We start from the raw sequence: 19,397 nt of genomic DNA, 5'->3' as shown, positions 1-19,397 counted from the left end.
GTCCAAATCTACTTTTAGCTAATAAAATGTTGTTTTCACGCGTAAAAAATATTCCAGATTTGTTGTGTCTGGCATGAACTGATAAATTGCCTGCAGAAGGTGCACTCAGTAGCTGTTGACAAGCTCACCTCTCGTAGGTCCTGCGTGAGTGTGTTGAGCCTCTCGTTCTCGGCCTGGGCGTTGGACGCCACACAGCGGCTTCGTGTCACCTCCGTCTGCAGCACCAAGATGCGCCCCATGTAGTAGGCCTCCTTCAAGGCCGACTCCTGCAGCAACGTCTCCTCGTTGGTCTCCCCATCCTCTGCCACCTTACGCTGGTTGCTGTAAGCTTGGCCAAACGCCTGGAGAGGAAGAAAAGAAGGGGCGGAGTAAAAGCAATGCAATAATAATAATAATAATAATGCATTTAATTTATATAGCGCTTAAATGCGCAATAAGGAAAAAGAAAAAAACTAAAGTATATACATATATATATATATATATATATATATATATATATATATATATTTGTAATGACCAACAAATATCTTTTGCAAAGTAAAAATCGAAGTGACACTGATCCAAATCCTGTCATATAACATAAACATTCTAATCCATGTAAGGGATTTGCGCCCACTGGCATGTCGAGTAAAGCCAGCACATCTCTCACAGTTATGGCCACCGTGCGTACTCCTGCTGTACCTTTGACCACCGGCGGCGCTGAGGCTGTCCCTCAAGGATACCTGCTCCCTGTCGATGGGAGATGATGTTTCACAGGGATCAATAGACACACTGTTCCCATTTTCCTGACACAGGTTTTCACGGCAGTGAGAGCTGACTTGTCAGGATAAAGGAGCCAAGGCTTGATTGAGAAAATCAAAGCACGCATCAACAGCAGAACGGGCCTCCCATTCTAGGCGAGCATACTGTGAAGCTCAGCTGCATGGACCAACAACTAGTGAAATTTAGAGATATACTGTTACATGGTGCAAGGTTAAAGGACTATCATATCATTTATATTGTATGAACGTGCAATCCTGCATTATATTCCTGACAAGGTACTCCTCGACACACATGCAGCAGCTGCCTTGGTGGTTCAATAAATACGATAAACCATCCTTCAGTATCTCAGCAGATCAGCACGATCAAATTGTTATGTTGCACACAGCGGCCCCTGGGAGAGATTATGGATCGATACCGTCTCAGAAAACTATTTTTATGGTTTACAATTGCCACATGAAATTGTACACAATTCAGCATGTGTAGTTATTAGAGGATGCAGTTTGTGGACAGAGGTACGTGGCCTAATTGTCAAATGCAGCCTAAATCACAAGGGAGCCGTATATTTTGGACTAGAGTATGAATAATTCTCAAATAGCCTTCCCAACCCCACCTCAACATAATAACAACATTTTCTCTGTCTCTCCCCGCGATGAATCCTTTATAAGGTACAAGCATCCATTATTTGGAGAAGAAGTGAGCTCCAGTGTGCATCAGTCTTTTCTTCCCACTGCGCTATAGTCATTTTTCATTTTTCTATAATGTTTCATGATTCATGAGTAAACTTGACTGCCTAAGAAAGCAGCATGGAGTTTGCTAAGGTCCTATTGTGAGGCTGGGGTAATTTATTACAGCCAGAAATCTACTTGGAGTATATAAAGCACGGGCTTGGAGAGAAGGTGAATGTTCAGCCATTATGATGATATGTGAGTCCACGCCTCTATGCTGCTAAATAAATTGGTGTGTAGTTCAGGGGGAATTAATGAGATGAGATGATTTACCAGCAGAGAGATTTTAAAGTCACCTAATTAGCCTAATTGACCACCTGCCCCTGTCACATCTGGCCTGCTGTTTGAACACTCATCACCGGCAGAGCAACACTGAATGCTGGTTGCACAATAGATTCATCAACACTGTCAACAGCTCAAATACATGGAAATGCCTAACACACTTTTTTTCAACTCATCATTGAATGATATACATTTGATTACAGCTGTAAATCAGGTAAATAAAGCATTTTTTTTCCCAGAAAGCCACTGTCACTTATTCTAATTCAACAGACCCTTTTATTTCCCCTGTGAAATACAGATGTAACAGTTGGCATATGAATAAGAGCCAGTAATAATCGGTCCAGTCACGGGTGTAAATACACCGAATATTTCGCCCAAAACTGTGCTCAAAGGACTCCAAGACTTTATAATGAATAAAAAGCACTCATGCAAGAATACTGTATTTTAATCGTCTCTAATTTCCCCTCCCTCGCTGCATCTCTTTTATTTCTCACTCTCTTTCACTCTCTCTTGTTCACTCGCCCTCATGCCCTCTGCAGCTCTCTGGGGAGGCACAGTGTGATTGTAGTGAACGATTAAAAGGGGGCGGGGCAAAAGAACAAAAAAGCTGATTAATTCTGAGCACAGTGGGACTGAATGAGCTCACATTCTTGCGTAAGTTGAAAGGCTGTCAACGTCCGAGTGGGCCTCACAGCAACAGCTGAGCCATGCAGGGGGACGGGCAAAGAATCCAGACCCACAGGGTCCGGATGGATTTCTAGTATCACGAAGTCAAAGGAGAAAGAAAAGATGTACTTTTACTGTAGTGACTGGGGGGCGATTAAGAACAGAAGAGGCTGGGTATTGTTTTAACTTTGTTGGTTTAGAGGAATAGAAACTCTTTAGAAAAATACGCCAAACCTCTTAATGCAGAAGTGTATTCTTCGTCACCTTCATGTTGAGAGAAAGATGAGAAGATTGATGCGAAGTACAACACTTTGCAGACAGTTAGCTTAGCATAACAATTGATAGCAGGGAGAACCAGATAGCCTTGCTCTGCCCAAAGGTGACAACATCCACCTCTAAATCTCACAAATTAACATATTATATCTCATCTGTATCTCAAACTCCGAAGTGTACTTAGCAGGATTATTTATTGGCAGGAAGGGATGAACTCCTGAAGTCTTCCTGAAGTAATCTTGGCCAGCAACTAGCGCATACTTCATTAAGTTGCTGCTCCCGACCAAGAAAGACTCTGGCACAACTTTTTTGTTTTTTGTACGGATTAAACACATTTAATAGAAAGTGTTAAATAGTGAAGCAGAATTAATTTCCTTTGGACATAACCAGGTTAGCTTCCTGTTTACGATAAACTAAGCTATTCGTAAACAGGATATTTCACAAAATGTCGAGCGACTTTTTAACATTATCAGGTGTGCAAAAGAGTTCTCCTCAAAATAAAGACACTTAAGAAATTGCATGTGTGACTTCATGAAAATCCACATTTCATTTTGTATTTAGGCCTGATGAACATACAAGAAGCAAGCAGACGAAAAGGCCAAACAACAGACACGCAGACACAAGTGCTGTCACAGTTGCAGGCTGTGATTCAGCAGCAACTCGTTCACGGAGAATCGCTGGGTCTCGGATGCACAAGGAGAAGCAGATGGTTTCGTGACAGCCCGCCTTCATGGGCTGAGCCGTGCTCTTCCAAAGTCCGCTCACTCCATCTGCCCACTGCTCCTCTTAAAGGGAGTACCAGTGATGGCTGAGGCGCAACATTCACACATAAAGGAGCACACAGTATCCTCTGGCCCTCCTGATGCTGGTGCACCATAGTTTCAGGGTGGGCTAAAAATAACACGGTGACAGCTCTGCGTTTTTCAGGCTAATTACATGAATGCCACCAACAATACAGCATGCTGTATCGTTATAATGATGGATTTGAATTGGACCTGTATCTGTGACCCAATTACCAAACATAACACAGTTATTCGAGCCCGATAACATGGAGAGAACAGTGGAGAAGATTAATATGTAATGCCATTACCTCAGGATGATTTTAAGATGGAGTCCCTGATTGGCAGCTGGCTCATTTCTGTGTACTGGAAACCCCGTAATGCATTCAACCTTGAGGCTCCTCGGCCTTCTGTGCTCCAGTGGATAAAGTCCGAACAATAGAGTCCCCCTTTATATATATTCATCCTTGGGGCCAGAGAAAGAGGAGTAGACAGAGGGAACAAACCAACCGCTGCACTAGTGTGAGAGGAGGAGCGTGTGCAACCCTGAAATCCTCCCCTGTACGTTGCAACTCCTAATTAGGAGTCAGGGGAGGATCTGTCAGTGTGTGTATATACACCAGGAGTCTATTTTTATACCAAATAGGGAGAAGCGAGTGAACTATTTCTACATTAGCAATTAATAACCAAACCTTTAGGATTAAGTGGACTTACCGGGAATTCCGAGATCAAAATCCTTGTTAAAACAAGTTTATTTATAGTACTGTTAACAGAGCAAGGGGTCCAAACTTTAATTACATTTTAAAGGTCGGAGAGCAAATATGAACACAGGAAAGAATAACTTATATTGATGTTCCCTCGTGTAAGTTCTAATTAATGTAGACTTTAATTTGAGGATTGTCTAATAAAAATAAAAATAATGACTGTGTCAAGTATGTTCTTAAATTAATTGTTTATCACTGTACAGTCAGAAATTAATTCATGGATAAGGTGACAAAGAAAAAATGAAGTAAAACCGAGGACTTAAATTGTACAGTGATAGATGTGGCTTAAACTCAACCGGTTGTATTGGTTGAGAAGACTCGTATTGCTCGATTGGAGACACAAGCTTGATTCAAATATCAACCAAGAGCCGCCTACAGAGCTCTAATCTCTGTTTGCTACTACATCATTTTGATAAGTTATTGGGAAGCAGAAATCAGGGTATTAGTCAACTCATGAGAGGAAAAATTCTAATGAAAAACTCCAGCGTACACACGTACATTAGACATGAAGAGAGAGAGACACACACACACACACACACACACACACACACACACACACACACACACACACACACACACACACACTGTTGGTTCCTGTCCAGATGGTCGGCCTAGCCAACCACATCAGGGATTTCAGTACCATGGAGAGAGACATGCAGCGTCATGGAGAGATCTGTGTGTGTGAGGCAGGCTCAGACAGATTGTTCCTTGCAGCGGCATGTCATTCCCTCGCTTGATAATCAGTTGTAAAGCATGCAACGCCACCGTCACAATTGTTTAGAACCAAGCCAACTAATCCATTAAAAAAAAGGGACCAGCAGGGACAAAACTGACACTTAGAATGAATCTCATAAATAATCGCCCAAGAACAAGAGCATAAGAAACGGAAGAGACATCAGTCAGAAGCAGCATGCGATCTGTCAACCTCCAGCCACAACAAGGTAACACACACACACACGCACATCGATCTGAGGAGAGTGGAGAAAACACAAACTCACAAGATGTAGCCCTGACTCACTCACTCCTTTAGACAATACAAGTTTAACTGCAGTACACAAGTCTGGTCTGTCAATTATGTCTGTTACTAATAAAAGAGATTTCTTTTTCTTTGGTTAGTGATCAACTTTTTGATTCATTTTGGAAAACTCTAATGATGTCCATATGTGTAAACAATACTTAACTCTTGCATTATTATTTGGTAATAGAACTATTCACTTCCTACATGTCCCATAATGCCACCCATTAGCGTCTTTCATTAGACCCTCACTCCCTCCTAATAGCCGACTTCTTTCAAACACCACACCCCCTGTAAGTAATGCAGGCATTTAATTATAATGACTCTAGTCCAAGCTGAGATAACATTACATTACATTACATTACATGTCATTTAGCTGATGCTTTTATCCAAAGCGACTTACAATAAGTGCATTAAACCGTGAGTCCAAACTCTGAACAACAAGAATCAAGCAAGTACAATTTCTTCAATAAAGTTAAACTACAAAGTACTATCCGTAAGTGCCATTTAAGTGCTACTAAAGTGCTATCGGTAAGGGACATTTAAGTGCTACTACGGCATTTAAGTGCTACCTATTCAAGGTATAGTCGAAAAAGATGTGTTTTTAGTTTGCGCCGGAAGGTGTAGAGACTTTCTGCTGTCCTGATGTCAATGGGGAGCTCGTTCCACCATTGAGGAGCCAGCACAGCAAACAGTCGTGATTTAGCTCGAAGTGAAGGAGCTACAAGCAGATTGGCAGAAGCCGAGCGAAGTGAACGGGCTGGGGTGTACGGTTTGACCATGTCCTGGATGTAGACTGGACCCAATCTGTTCGCAGCACGAACCTTGACGACGTTACAATTACATCACCTGACAAGCTCCCGACAGGTCCATAGAAAATATAATTAAAGGAAGTTACATGCACAATATGCTGCACACTTCCTTTTGATCATTTAGTATAAGCACTCTAAATAAATGTTGTGTGATGTACTTAAAACTCATATCCATGATGAGCCGCTGCTGAAGCAGGCTCATGGAGAACGTTGCCCTTTCACAAGGACACAGAAACGTCCTTTGGTGTTTCTCAGCCACTGGGGAAAAGTGCCAAGTCAAGAGATCTGTCATCTATAAAAACAACACAAGCACAATTTCACAAGCAAGGTGGAAGCTGGGTAATCACAGCCCAGCAAGAATGGAGGTCAGCCCCACTAACAACATAGACAACTAAAACAGATGTTTAGAAGTAATTATATTATTTAAAATACATAAAAAAAAAAAAAACATATGTTTAAAATCTGAATTGTGTATGCATACATAATGTAGTGTAGTGTCCTTTGGGAAGCTGAAATTACATAATGATCATTAGATCAGTCAATTAGTAAAGACACAGTTCAAAAATTGGCGCTAGAGTACAGGCTTTGCTGTGTGTGTGTGTGCGTGTGTGTGTGTGTGTGTGTGTGTGTGTGTGTGTGTGTATGCGCTTTAAGCCCGCTACTGAATCAGGAGGGATGTTTATCGTTTATCATCGTAATGCCGAGTGCCTAGGCATGCTCTACTGCGCCCTTTGAATCCAGTTTAATTTCCTCAGTTGGTAGTCAGATCTTCTATTCATGAATTACAGTCTACATAAACATTGAGCTGGAGTGATATGAACACTTTATAGATAGTGCAATTGCCCTGCTTTCTGCTCCTCCTTTCTGAAATGCAATTTAGCACGCCAACGCCTATTATTCCTCTGATAACAATATGCCATTGTGCTGACACTCGAGGAAATAGCCTAAAAAAAGGCCTCAACGTGCTTTATAGTGGAAAATCCCTGCCAGTTACTGAAACAAATCCACAATAGCATCACATCTGTTGCTTTCTCACCAACACAATGTGCACAGTGCACGCCGTGTGAAGCCGAGAGCTCTGCCAGGGGACAGGCTGTGTTTCGTTAAAAGATCTGGCTTGTTAAAGTGATTTCATTTGGCTAAAGTCTGCTCTCGATAAGAAAGATGCCTGGAGTATTTCCCAGAATGCCTATCACTTGTGTCTCAGTCTGTGCCTGGATGAATGGCCGTTGAATCGGTAGACAGAGAGGCTGTTTAGAGAGGCTCTTTACATCCTATCCTTTCCCCTCAAATCGATCCTCCTCTCCTCCTCACTCACGCTCATAACTTCAGCACACTAAGCCGGCGCTGCCTCGAAGACGAGCCATTATATCTTGTAAGAGGTTCATTTTGTCACAACATAAAGAGTCATAACATAAAGAGGCAGACAGGATGTTACGCTTTGCCTTTGCGTAGGACGCTGCGCGATCAGCGTGAGCAGACAAGAACCATGACAACACCAACTGCTCCAACTGTATACCTGCTGTCACTGTGTCATGGTGTCTCTCTGCTTGGTCATGTGCCCCGCAGGAGACCGTGAGCAAGTCAACCAGGAAAAACACACATGGCCTACCCTTCAGGCCGTTTCAACTCACAAATACGTGTTAAGAAATACACGTGGCTACTGGCACACTCGTGCATGCACTTGACATGAATGCATCCCAACTCCTTCCTTTGTCGCGAGAGCAAGAGCCATTGGGCTGCAGCACTGAGTGAGAAGGAGGAGACGATATGCGCTTACTTTACATTATAAGGAATGTAAATGATGACTACATTCATCATCAAGTAATCTGCCAGTTGCCGTGACATGTGTTGTGAGAAGCTAAAGATTTTCAGTTTACTATAACAGCAGACACAAGCAACATTCACGTTTAGGTGGCAGATTGTTTAGTTTTGCTTTCAATTACCTTAAACATTACCTACATTAAATCAAATAATTCATTTAGGTGAAATGACTACTTACTTTTGTTCTATTAAGGAATATTAGCAGATATAATCTTTATGAGCTGAAAAGGGAAATATGCGATTAATATGTTTGATGTGTTTCAGCCTCCACTTTACACAACAATTCTTTATTTAACATCACTGTGTCATCACTGTTACGAACAGCACAATAAGAATTTGCAACCCAGAGCTTTTTTTGTCTGAAGGTGCATATGATTGTGTGTGCAGATGTGTAACTATGCGGGTACCTAAATGTGGCATGTAAAGCTGTTCCGAACATATATCCCCTCCCTCAGGGTACACACTGATAAACAGTGATTCATGGACACCAAATTAAAGGTTATCATGATCCCACAGGTCAGTACATTACTCTATTTTTCACTATTTCACTAACTTTCTTTATATTCTTGATTCCCTGTTTGTTTTTTTATGCTCTAAATCTCTCAAAGGACAAATGTTTTCAGTCTAAATACTTCAATTCATCCTTGTCCAGAATCCTTTAAGTGGTTTCTGCATCATAATCTTCCTAAATGACAACAGCCCACTTTCCATTATGGGCCTCAACGAAGAACCAAGTCTCCACAGTCATTTAAGTGTTGAGGGATTTGCCTGAGGGGGGAGGGGTGGGGGGGGGTCGACCCACTCTGTGCTGCACACTTCTCTCCCTCCTTCCTACCGTCCTTCATCCCTTTGTTTGACTAAATGGTAGAAGTGCTCCATGGGACAAGGAAGATTAAAGAGAAAACAACTATGCAGAGGGAAAGGGAGCTTGGACGAGTGTGCTGAGTTTAATGAGCATGGCATTGAGAAAAATAAAAAAGAGGGAGGTGTTTGAACACTCACAGGCTGATTGGTATTCTGCATCAGTGCCAGCAGACGCACCCAGAGGCCCACAAGAGAGAGGGACAGAGCGACAGGAGACAGATTCCACTGATAACATTGTCTCCTCTCTATCGTGGCTCTCTGCTGAGAGAGGACTCAGCCGAGCAAGACAAACACCGACGACAATGGAAAAGCTAGTAGTCCGCACACAGTGACCCTCTTGGTATTGACACGTTGGGCCTCTGGGTGACTCTTTTGTGCAACCACAGGAAAGCCTCCATGCAAAGCCCGCAGACCTGTGGGAATCCTTGTACAGGCCACTAATAAAAGCCATGTCAGGCTCATGGAAGTCTTCACGATGCTCTTTCCTCTCTGTTGTTGTCTCTCGTCTACGTATCAACCACGTGTGTTCCTTCTCAGTCTACTAGCTAGAAATCTCTTTCTTTTTCAAAATGTTGTAAGATTACCTATGGACAAGATTGTTTCATATATATGGATTTTAGCAGTTTCTCCACAGAGGAAAGTGCTAGAAGTTTTTGAGAAAGGGCTAATTTCACTGAATCTGCCAGATGGTTTGTTACACAGAACCATCATTGGAAATGCCTAGGAAAAGGGCAGACACTTAAATACTACCGTGGTGCACTGTGCTAAATGGTATACGCTCAGAAGCTCACAATGACAATAATAACACCTGCTAGTTAGCATTAAAATAAAGTACAGCTGGAGGGAATGTCATTAGTATCGGGAAGAAAAACCTGATGCCAGAAATTAGAAAAGTAAAGGCTAAAGAGATCTAGTAGATGAAGATATATTTCACTCGATAAATGAGCAACTAACATGCTGGTGCAATTAAGAGAAAAGGGCGCTAGAGGAAAAGACAAAGTCATTAAGATTCATCCTCTGAGGACCCTGAATTTGATCTGTATTTCAAGTGATCTGAGTTTTTTTTTTTTTTGCAATCCATATAATAGAAGTTTATGTCTGAACCAAACTGATGGAGCCAGCAACTAACTAACAACCCAACACTGCCTACTCCTATAGAGCCATTCCAAAGTACACAACCTTTACTTTTACAACTCTCAAATAGGATTAGCACTTCTGTTTTATATTTTATTACATGTAATATATGTAGGGCTCTAGATAAATTGTAATGTGACATTTTATAGGCTAAATAAAACACAAATAGAGGCAGTCAGCTCCGTCGCTTTAATTCTCAGGCCTATTTCTATGTTCTTTTTCAGCATGTCCAAAACCTTTCAAAAGCAGGCCCACAACAACATATATACTTCCTTCCTCTCAGCTCTTTCAGTTTCATGACCTCACATGACATCAGATCTCTTGTGATGGAGGAGAGGATTAATTAAATGAGTTAACTAGGGGATGATTAAATACCTGTCTAATCCTATACATCCCCTAACAGCGTAGAGGTGACAAAGAACGATCGTATAATCCAGATTCTGTGTCGCACACCCATTGAAAGTGCATGTTTGGGTGTGCACGTGCTCATGCATGCCAGAGTATGTGCTCTTTAAATGTAACGAGTGGGGGGATAGGCAGGAACATCAGAGGATGATGCTCGTCTTTGCTCTACATCGTTGCTGGATGATATAATGGCCTCTGGTCATCTAGATGGGAGGCTTCACTTGCCGAGATGATAGGCATGAAAAAAGACTGGAGCTGAAAGTAAATCACATTGTCTAGACACAAAAAGGCCAGAATGACTGAAGCCAATGATGCTTTGAAGTACACGTACACAATCACGTACACAATAACAATAAATATAGGACGCAGAAGGCACAGCCATAGTTCTAAATTCCCCAAAAAGAAGATCTTTGGGATGCAAAATTAAAAGTTTTCCTCGAGGGAACAAGCTGCCATTTCTGCTATCCTTTCAGAGTTTGCAGCGCACGCAGCTAAAGTAGAGGACTAATCAATACAGCAGCCTGCAGGCACCGGAGTCCGGTTCCCTCTTACCCACTCCTGTGTTTCACTGCAGCAAAAAGGAGCTTTCTGAAAAACATAATCTATGTTGGCCTGCCTCTGCAGAGAGAACAGCTTCACTAAATCCTGGTCTTTTTTTCATGCGTGAGGGTCATGGGATTTTGAGAAACAGGGACAAAAGTAGATAACGAGGGTCAGATTTAAATAACTGGATATTCTTTTTGAGCTCTGTTGTGTAAACCATCTTTTCTGCAGCGACCAGACCCAATTGTCTCTCTCCCTCCCCGGTTCTCTGTCAAGTCACCCATAAAAAACACCTTAAACAACAAAGAGAACACTCCCCCACGGGTCACTCCCCCCCCACACACACACACACACACATACAGACACAGGAGAGAAACAACAAAAGTGGTCCCAATGTGTGACTCAACTACAAAGATAAATGACCTTCCCTTCAGGTCCTGACAAAACACACATATCAACCACCCCCATAAAACAGCATGGGCCAAACACAAGGACAGACAGGTCCTTATCTGCTCAACTGCATCCCCGAGCCGGTTGCTGACGTCACAGGTCAACACCACCAAACCTGCTCCTCATTGGATCAACCCTCCCAACAGCAATGCCATTTACACTGAAGGAACAATACAATAATGTGTTAATGGCTTCGCTTAATGACTTTAACAGACAACATTCTTGAGTGCGATAAACACAGCGTGTTTAACATGGCTGACTGCCACCCAGCAGACACCCCAGTGTCTCCTCTAACAGAAGCTCTGTAAGTGACCGTTCTGTATGATCCACTTTGAGGAACATGGAATCTGTCAGATACGTTTTCCCAACATGCACTGATTCCCACAATGCACACTACAGTACGCACAATAATGCGCAGCTTAGCTCACAGAGACAGAAATCAATGCATAATTCCCGCTTCACTCCAGGGAGGGATCATAGGGGAGGATGAGGAGGGAGGGAGGGAGGGAGCGCCACAGGAGTTGAGGAGGGGGATGGTGGGCTCCTGGTGTAGGGCAAAAAAAAGAAAGAAAGGAGTAACACCATCTCATGGGATATTGATTCTGCCCCTCCGTCCTTGTTGACTGCCCTCCCTCGAACCCAAGCTAATGTAAAAGAGGAGGAGGAGAAGGAGAAGCAGAGGGGAGACGACACTGTAAAGTATCCTTCCTCCTCACTCAGGACAGATTGATTTACAACCACAACTGCTCTCTTTTCGTAATTGTCGACCCTGAATTGGAGGTCCGGTCAGACACACCGGTGCACGCTTTTTAAAGTTAATAAATGCTAAGAGGTTTTCAAGATTCGCTGTTATTCAATGACGATTCACCACCTTAAACAAAAACACCAAAAAACACCAAACATGAACTCTGCTGCAGCGGTCAAAAGTGGGTGGAGGGAATATATTAAACACCTCATCTGGAATATACCTTGTGGTTGGGCGGTTCCCTGCTTTATGAGACGCAGAAGGTTTGACAACCAGTGTGACGGACAGGTCCTGTACTGGGCTTCAATATTCCCTCTGAAGGAGATCAAGTCAAACACAGCTTCACACCTTCATAACTAGGGCCTGATGACCGAGCAGTCACATGCTATTAACTTGTGCAGATATTTACTGTGGAGAGAATCCCAGAGGGAATGGACTGACAGCAAATCAATCATCACCCGGACAATGAAAGCGTGTTGTTGCTCTTTGTGAATTTGACAGCCGACCCTTCAGAATAAGACACTGGCATAACATACCTCGGAAAGTGACAATTTGCAGTGCCATCTGGTTGGAATTGTAAAATTTATCTTCACAACACAAATGCATCAAAACACTGAACTGTATTTACCACGTCACTTCCTGAGAGCCTCCTTGCCGGTTGAAGATATGTAACCATGGTAACCTGTGCCAATCTCAAGTGACCAAACGATGATTAGGGAGCCGAACTAATCTAAAAGGACATATGCCTAAAGTGGAATCTTATACTTACACTTACATTATTGATGTTACAGAGCTATCCGCAACCGTCTTATGAATGTATGCATTGTGGGATACTTATGCCAGTATTGCGTCCCGTGATGCATACTGTAATATTTCACTGGAAATAGTATGCAAATGTTGTAATATTGATTTCATTCCAAGTTGTATTAGTTACTTTTCATGTAAGAAGATCGACTCACTGATTACGATACTTGACTATAACAGATTGTCATGCCCTAAATAAACAGTAAAATATAGTCATATACTGTAATACAATATACAACAATATACTGTTAAATTAAATTACAGTAGATGCACTGTACAATTAAATGACATTACATTGCTTGTGTCTCTACTGCGAATATTTTACTATTATTTAACAGTGAAATTATTTTCTATGAATAAAAATCCACCAACTAGAAGAACCTTTTAAACTCACTAAAAACATGAAGTTTGTTGGGCAAGTTTGAAGCTATTATAAACTAATTGGCTGCTGGCTCTAGCCTCAAATGTAGTGTAAAGACAAAGAGTGGTGTCAACCTTTTCATCCAATTCTTGAATGAGCGTTTCTTTTTCGAAAATGCCAGAATATTCCTTTAAAATAAAGACATTGGCAATAATAAAATAATGTCCATAAAAATGCACTTTTTGAGTGATTATTTCCCGTCAGAAGCATATATTTCTACCTGTGGGTGTGAAGAGATTATGACCATAAGCATGTGACACATTGATACTAAAGTACTCAACTGGAGGACAATCAATGGAAATACAATTTCAGAAAACATTTAGTGCCCGCTTCTTGGTGCGTATCCCAGTAATCCATTTTCTGATTCCGTGTGTTTTTTTGCAAAATCCAAAAAAACAATTATTCATAACAGACCATGTTTACTGCACTGGCCAAGTTCTCTTCAAGTTCAATGGCAGAACATACTGTGATTCAAGAATGTTGTGCACAGACAAAGGTGTAAAGGAGAGGGATGACGAAACAGCTGCAGGGAACACAGAAACACAGTCTTGGAGCTGAAGATTTCATGCTGATCTGATGAATTATGACTGAATCGTTCTTTTCAGGTATGTGAAGAGTTTGATGTGGATTTCTTTTGGCATCTTTCTCAGCCCAAAAGCCTTGAGAACCGAACTGACCTGTGAACTGCCTGTTGTCAACTCATCCCAAATGTCAATTGCAATCTGAAAGAGCTGAGAAGATGAGTTATGACAGTAGCGGATATGACTAACTTCTTTTTCACACTCCTCTTCGAACCTAGGAGTTGCAGAGATGTTTTTCTTTGTATGGGAGATTCAAAAGACGTCTTAATTAGAGACTAAGATAGATTAGAGCCAAAGACTAAAGACTCAATTGATTAAATAGAACAAAATAAATAATCCTGGCATAACATGACTTAAGGATGACGAGGCTGCTCTTCCAGTGCTCTCCGTCTTTTGACGTTTTCAAGCCGCGTTGACAGCGCGACGAAGACATCACTGAACCATATGAGCACACAGCTCTTCCTCCTCCTTCCGCCTTTTACTGGGTGCTATCTGAGGTCGATCTGCCCGGAGACAGCACTAACATGCCAGAACCACGGGGTAATGGTGTCTCCGTCACTGCTTAGGCCGCTTTACAGAGACATAGACACAGAGATACGAGGAACGAGAAAGAGAGAGAGAAAGAGAGAGGGAGAGGGAGAGAGAGAGAGAGAAGGGGATGGAGGATGAGTGAAAAAGCTTGGTGAAGGAAAAGACACTACAGAGCAAGACACCGGTTCAGCTTTCAGAACCAGACCGCTGTGCGAATAGTAATAGTAAGAAGATAGTAAGGAAAACGTTTCACTGATGAACCGCACACGTGTTTAAGATCAACAGAAATCTCAAATCAAGCAAATATTACCTTTTTCATTTGAGTTGAGGAGAAAAACAAAGAGGCCACGGGACATTTAACAAAAACATCTTTGTCTGTATTTGAGAAAATGATTCAGGGTTCCTAAGACCACTCAGTCCCAGAATCAATTCCAATTTCCATTTGCAGTTTCCATCCACTTTCATAATGCACCTCTCCTGAGCATGGATGTGATGTTATTGGAGTGGCAGGTTTGCACTCTGCCATTCGGTCTCATATTCATAAACGTACGACAGACGGACAAGGACGTGTTTTCCTGTGGAAGTAATATCACCTCCGGAAAATGTCCCCTCTCTCAGAGAGCATGGACAGAGAAACAGGCGGGCGGAGAGACAGGCAGATGGAGAGACAGGCGGACGGAGAGACAGACGGACGGAGAGACAGACGGACGGAGAGACAGACGGACGGAGAGACAGGCGGACAGAGAGACAGACGGACGGAGAGACAGGTGGATGGAGACACAGACAGACGGAGAGACAGGTGGATGGAGAGACAGACGGACGGAGAGACAGGCGGACAGAGAGACAGACGGACGGAGAGACAGGTGGACAGAGAGACAGACGGACGGAGAGACAGGTGGATGGAGACACAGACAGACGGAGAGACAGGTGGACGGAGAGACAGACGGACGGAGAGACAGGCGGACGGAGAGACAGACAGACGGAGAGACAGGTGGACAGAGAGACAGACGGACGGAGAGACAGGTGGATGGAGACACAGACGGACGGAGAGACAGGTGGACGGAGAGACAGACGGACGGAGAGACAGGTGGACGGAGAGACAGACGGACAGAGAGACAGACAGACGGAGAGACAGGTGGACAGAGAGACAGACGGACGGAGAGACAGGCGGACGGAGAGACAGACAGACGGAGAGACAGGTGGACAGAGAGACAGACGGACGGAGAGACAGGTGGATGGAGACACAGACGGACGGAGAGACAGGTGGACGGAGAGACAGACGGACGGAGAGACAGGTGGACGGAGAGACAGACGGACAGAGAGACAGACGGACGGAGAGACAGGTGGATGGAGACACAGACGGACGGAGAGACAGGTGGACGGAGAGACAGACGGACGGAGAGACAGGTGGACGGAGAGACAGACGGACAGAGAGACAGACGGACGGAGAGACAGGTGGATGGAGACACAGACAGACGGAGAGACAGGTGGACGGAGAGACAGACGGACGGAGAGACAGGCGGACGGAGAGACAGACAGACGGAGAGACAGGTGGACAGAGAGACAGACGGACGGAGAGACAGGTGGATGGAGACACAGACGGACGGAGAGACAGGTGGACGGAGAGACAGACGGACGGAGAGACAGGTGGACGGAGAGACAGACGGACAGAGAGACAGACGGACGGAGAGACAGGTGGATGGAGACACAGACGGACGGAGAGACAGGTGGACGGAGAGACAGACGGACGGAGAGACAGACGGACGGACAGATAGGTGGACGGAGAGACAGGCGGAGAGACAGACGGACAGAGAAACAGACAAACGGAGAAACAGACAGACGGAGAGACAGACGGAGAGACAGACAGACGGAGAGACAGACAAACAGAGAGACAGACAGACGGGCAAACGGAGGATACAATGGGTGCAGATGTTAACGGATGACAGATCACAGCAAAGAGCTGCGGTGATGGCAGAGTTACAGCTGACATTTTTAGAGCTATGACAATTCAATTTTTTCTACACCGAATGTTTTAATTCTATGTTACAGTAAGCACAAATATTGCGAGAAACACGATCCTTAGATGTGTAGAAAAACCAGCAGCTGGTAGAGTATGGCCGGCACATCCACCTTTTAATTGTGATTGGTATGTGGTATTCTAAAGTTTAGAAGAAATATGAGGCTATAAAACACTCTTTAAAGTCTGATTTTTTTCCTCGTGTCGCTTCGTCTTCTAGCACGGAATTATAAATGCAAAATACTTGCTTATGAAAACGTACACTGTGAATACGAAATACTTTGTTTTCACCAATACTTTCCTTCTGATCCCTTTCCTGCACAGCCAACATGTTTCATCTCTCTGCTTTTTTCTCCTCTCTGTCTCATCCTATTCTCCATATTATCCACCACATCAGCCATAATAATCCATAAGTGCGAGATATCAGCTGGACAGCGCTCTCCTGCCGGCTTTACAAGGTTGTCTCTTTGTCTTAACGTGCTGCTGTGAGCCGCACAAAGATACTTCTGATGCTTCTTCTGATGCTGCATGTGAGTCAAAACAAAAAGCTCCGCTAGTCACGCGGCTGAATAGAAGAGCACAAGGAAGAAAGTGGAAGATGTGAAAATAAAACCATGCATGCACAATGCAACATGCAACAAACATAGGCTGAGCATGTGATGGTATCATGTTTTTTTAAATGTATATAAAGATAAATATACAAGTTTTAACTCATTAGGAAGAGGGTTGAACTTGCTTAAGTAGAGTGAAAAGTGCAAATGAAGGCAGATGACAGTTCTGTCCACCAGACATATTTAAAATGTAAAAGACCACGCTTAGAATGGTTTGGTTGTATAAACTACATATTCATGAGATTCATGGGAGAGGAAATACAAAAAACAAAGTTCTGCAACACAAATTTAATTTATTCATTTATGTGTTAATGATTGGGCATTGAAAGAACTGCTAACAACTCATAGACATCTGCAACGGGACCTTGGGCACCAAATACACTGCTTGTATTTATTCAGTCAAGAGCCAAAAGGGTTTCATTGACAAAAACACATTGTGTTTTATAAGTGTAACTTTTTTTCTTTGGTTAAATAACTGCAATATTTTTCATTTAAAATGTAGTGGGTTAGAAGTATACTGTATAGCGCCATGAAATGGAGAAAGAAATCGGAGAAAGTATCTCGAAGCTGTATTTTAATACACTTATTGACTTTCCACCACTGTCTACTAGGTAGGTCTATCCGATAAAAACAACACTAAAACACATTGCCATTGACATACTTCCTTTCTTAATGTTATTCTCTTTTTCTAACAAGTAATTCACACATGTGTAAAACACTTGCTTAGAAGAATGCTTTCTCAAGCGTCTTCCTTGTGACTGAGCTTTTATTTATACCAAACTGCCTGATGTACACATGATTAGAGACGGCAGTGTGTAAATAATGATGAGAATTAAAATGTCCCTTCTCGGTCTCTCCACCCCCCCCCTTGAGCTCTGAGCCCTGTCAGCATCCGCCTCTTGTTACTATGCATGTATGCATTAATTACTGTATTAAGAAGGCCCAATATTCACGTAGCACTTTTTTTGGAATGTGAACTTATAAAATTGCTGACCCCCCCGGCCCTTCAAACTTCCACAGCACAGCATCCCGGGACAGCAGTGAATGGGTGTGTGCGATCCAAAAAAGCTCCATCACAGGAAGTCTCAGTGTCCTTGCATCTTCTCGCACTTCACACTTCCTGACATTTAAATCAGTGGACAACTGAGCCACCAACTGTAGGGGACTTGCTCTGAAGATCCAATTACTCAAGGATTTCTGGGGGGGAATCTCGACAACACACCAAAAGGCTGCGAGTCCCAGCAGAGTTGCCTGAAAGTAATGACTGTTGCTATGCACACACAGGGAAGGAATCTGGGAACAAGCACACACACACACACACACACACACACACACACACACACACACACACACACACACACACACACACACACACACACACACACACACACACACACACCCACACACACACACACACACGCACACACACCCGTGGGAGGTCCTGAGCTTGCAATACAGATATGTCCTGTTTGTCTCATGGAGTCACTGCACACACACCGCGCACATCAATCAGCTGTTGATGGTTATAACTTATTCATACAGGAGGAAACCGATAGCATTATGGGAATGGACACTGATTCAGACATTGAAGGATGTTCAATCTACTTCATTAAACCGACGCGTGGACATGAGCGCATCCAAGAAGACATGGTGAGGTGCGAGGACGACGCAGCCCCTCTCACACCTGTCCGCAGTGCGCTCGCCCCTCCACAGCGCCAACTAAACAACATATATTTTGTTTTTAAAAGCTCCAGAAGCCTCTTCTCTTACCTCCTGCATTTGCGCCAACTCCTTTCTGAGAGTGTCTTGGTCGAGCTCCAGGTCTGCGTACCGCTGCTTCAGCGCCTGGTTCTCCTCCAGGACCACCAGCCCACACTCCGCAGCCCGGATCTTCTCCCGGTTCGCCTCGGCCAGTTCCTGGGTGAGCCGCTCCAACTCGGCCCGGTACGGATCCATCGATTCCCCGCACTCTGCATCGGTGGCCATCGCCCCTCTCTCTCTCTCCTCTCTCTCTCTCTCTCTCTCTCTCTGCGTGTCTCTGTCTGTCCCCCTGTAGGTCTGCCCCCTGCCCCCCCCCCCCCCTCACCAAGTCTCTCCACCGCTTCGGACAGAGCCACAGAGGCGGGCGGAGGCTGAGAGATGCTGAATATCCGCCCACCTCCCGAGAGAGTCAGGCAGTCAGTGGGAGCCCAAACACACACTATAAATAATATTCTTCCCAATAATAATATCACCATCACCTCACCGCAACTATCATATCACTAAAACGTCCATCAGAGCTCAGATAAGAAGAGCTGCGACATGAAATCAGGGCAGCGCACCCTCCTGTGTGACACAAAGTACACGGCAGTAGTTTTGCTTATTCATGGGTGGAAGTGCGCCACCTATC

The 19,397-nt window shown here is 43.7% G+C and overlaps 1 protein-coding gene across 1 annotated transcript in view; it reads right to left on the bottom strand.

The window, feature by feature from the left end:
- Positions 1-19,032, bottom strand: part of bicd1a (bicaudal D homolog 1a) — a 30,040-nt gene extending 11,008 nt beyond the window's left edge. The window contains exons 1-2 of the mRNA XM_034535398.1: positions 18,779-19,032; positions 129-341 (exon numbers count right to left, since the gene is read on the bottom strand). Of these exons, the coding sequence (XP_034391289.1) occupies positions 129-341; positions 18,779-18,994 (429 nt within the window). The 5' untranslated portion in view covers positions 18,995-19,032. The remainder of the gene's footprint in view (positions 1-128; positions 342-18,778) is intronic.
- Between the last annotated feature and the right edge of the window lie 365 nt (positions 19,033-19,397).

Source organism: Cyclopterus lumpus, chromosome 6, assembly GCF_009769545.1.
Source record: "Cyclopterus lumpus isolate fCycLum1 chromosome 6, fCycLum1.pri, whole genome shotgun sequence".
NCBI classification, from domain to species: Eukaryota; Metazoa; Chordata; class Actinopteri; order Perciformes; family Cyclopteridae; genus Cyclopterus; species Cyclopterus lumpus.
Note: the sequence above shows the minus strand (reverse complement) of the source record. Positions and strands in the feature narration are given on the sequence as shown.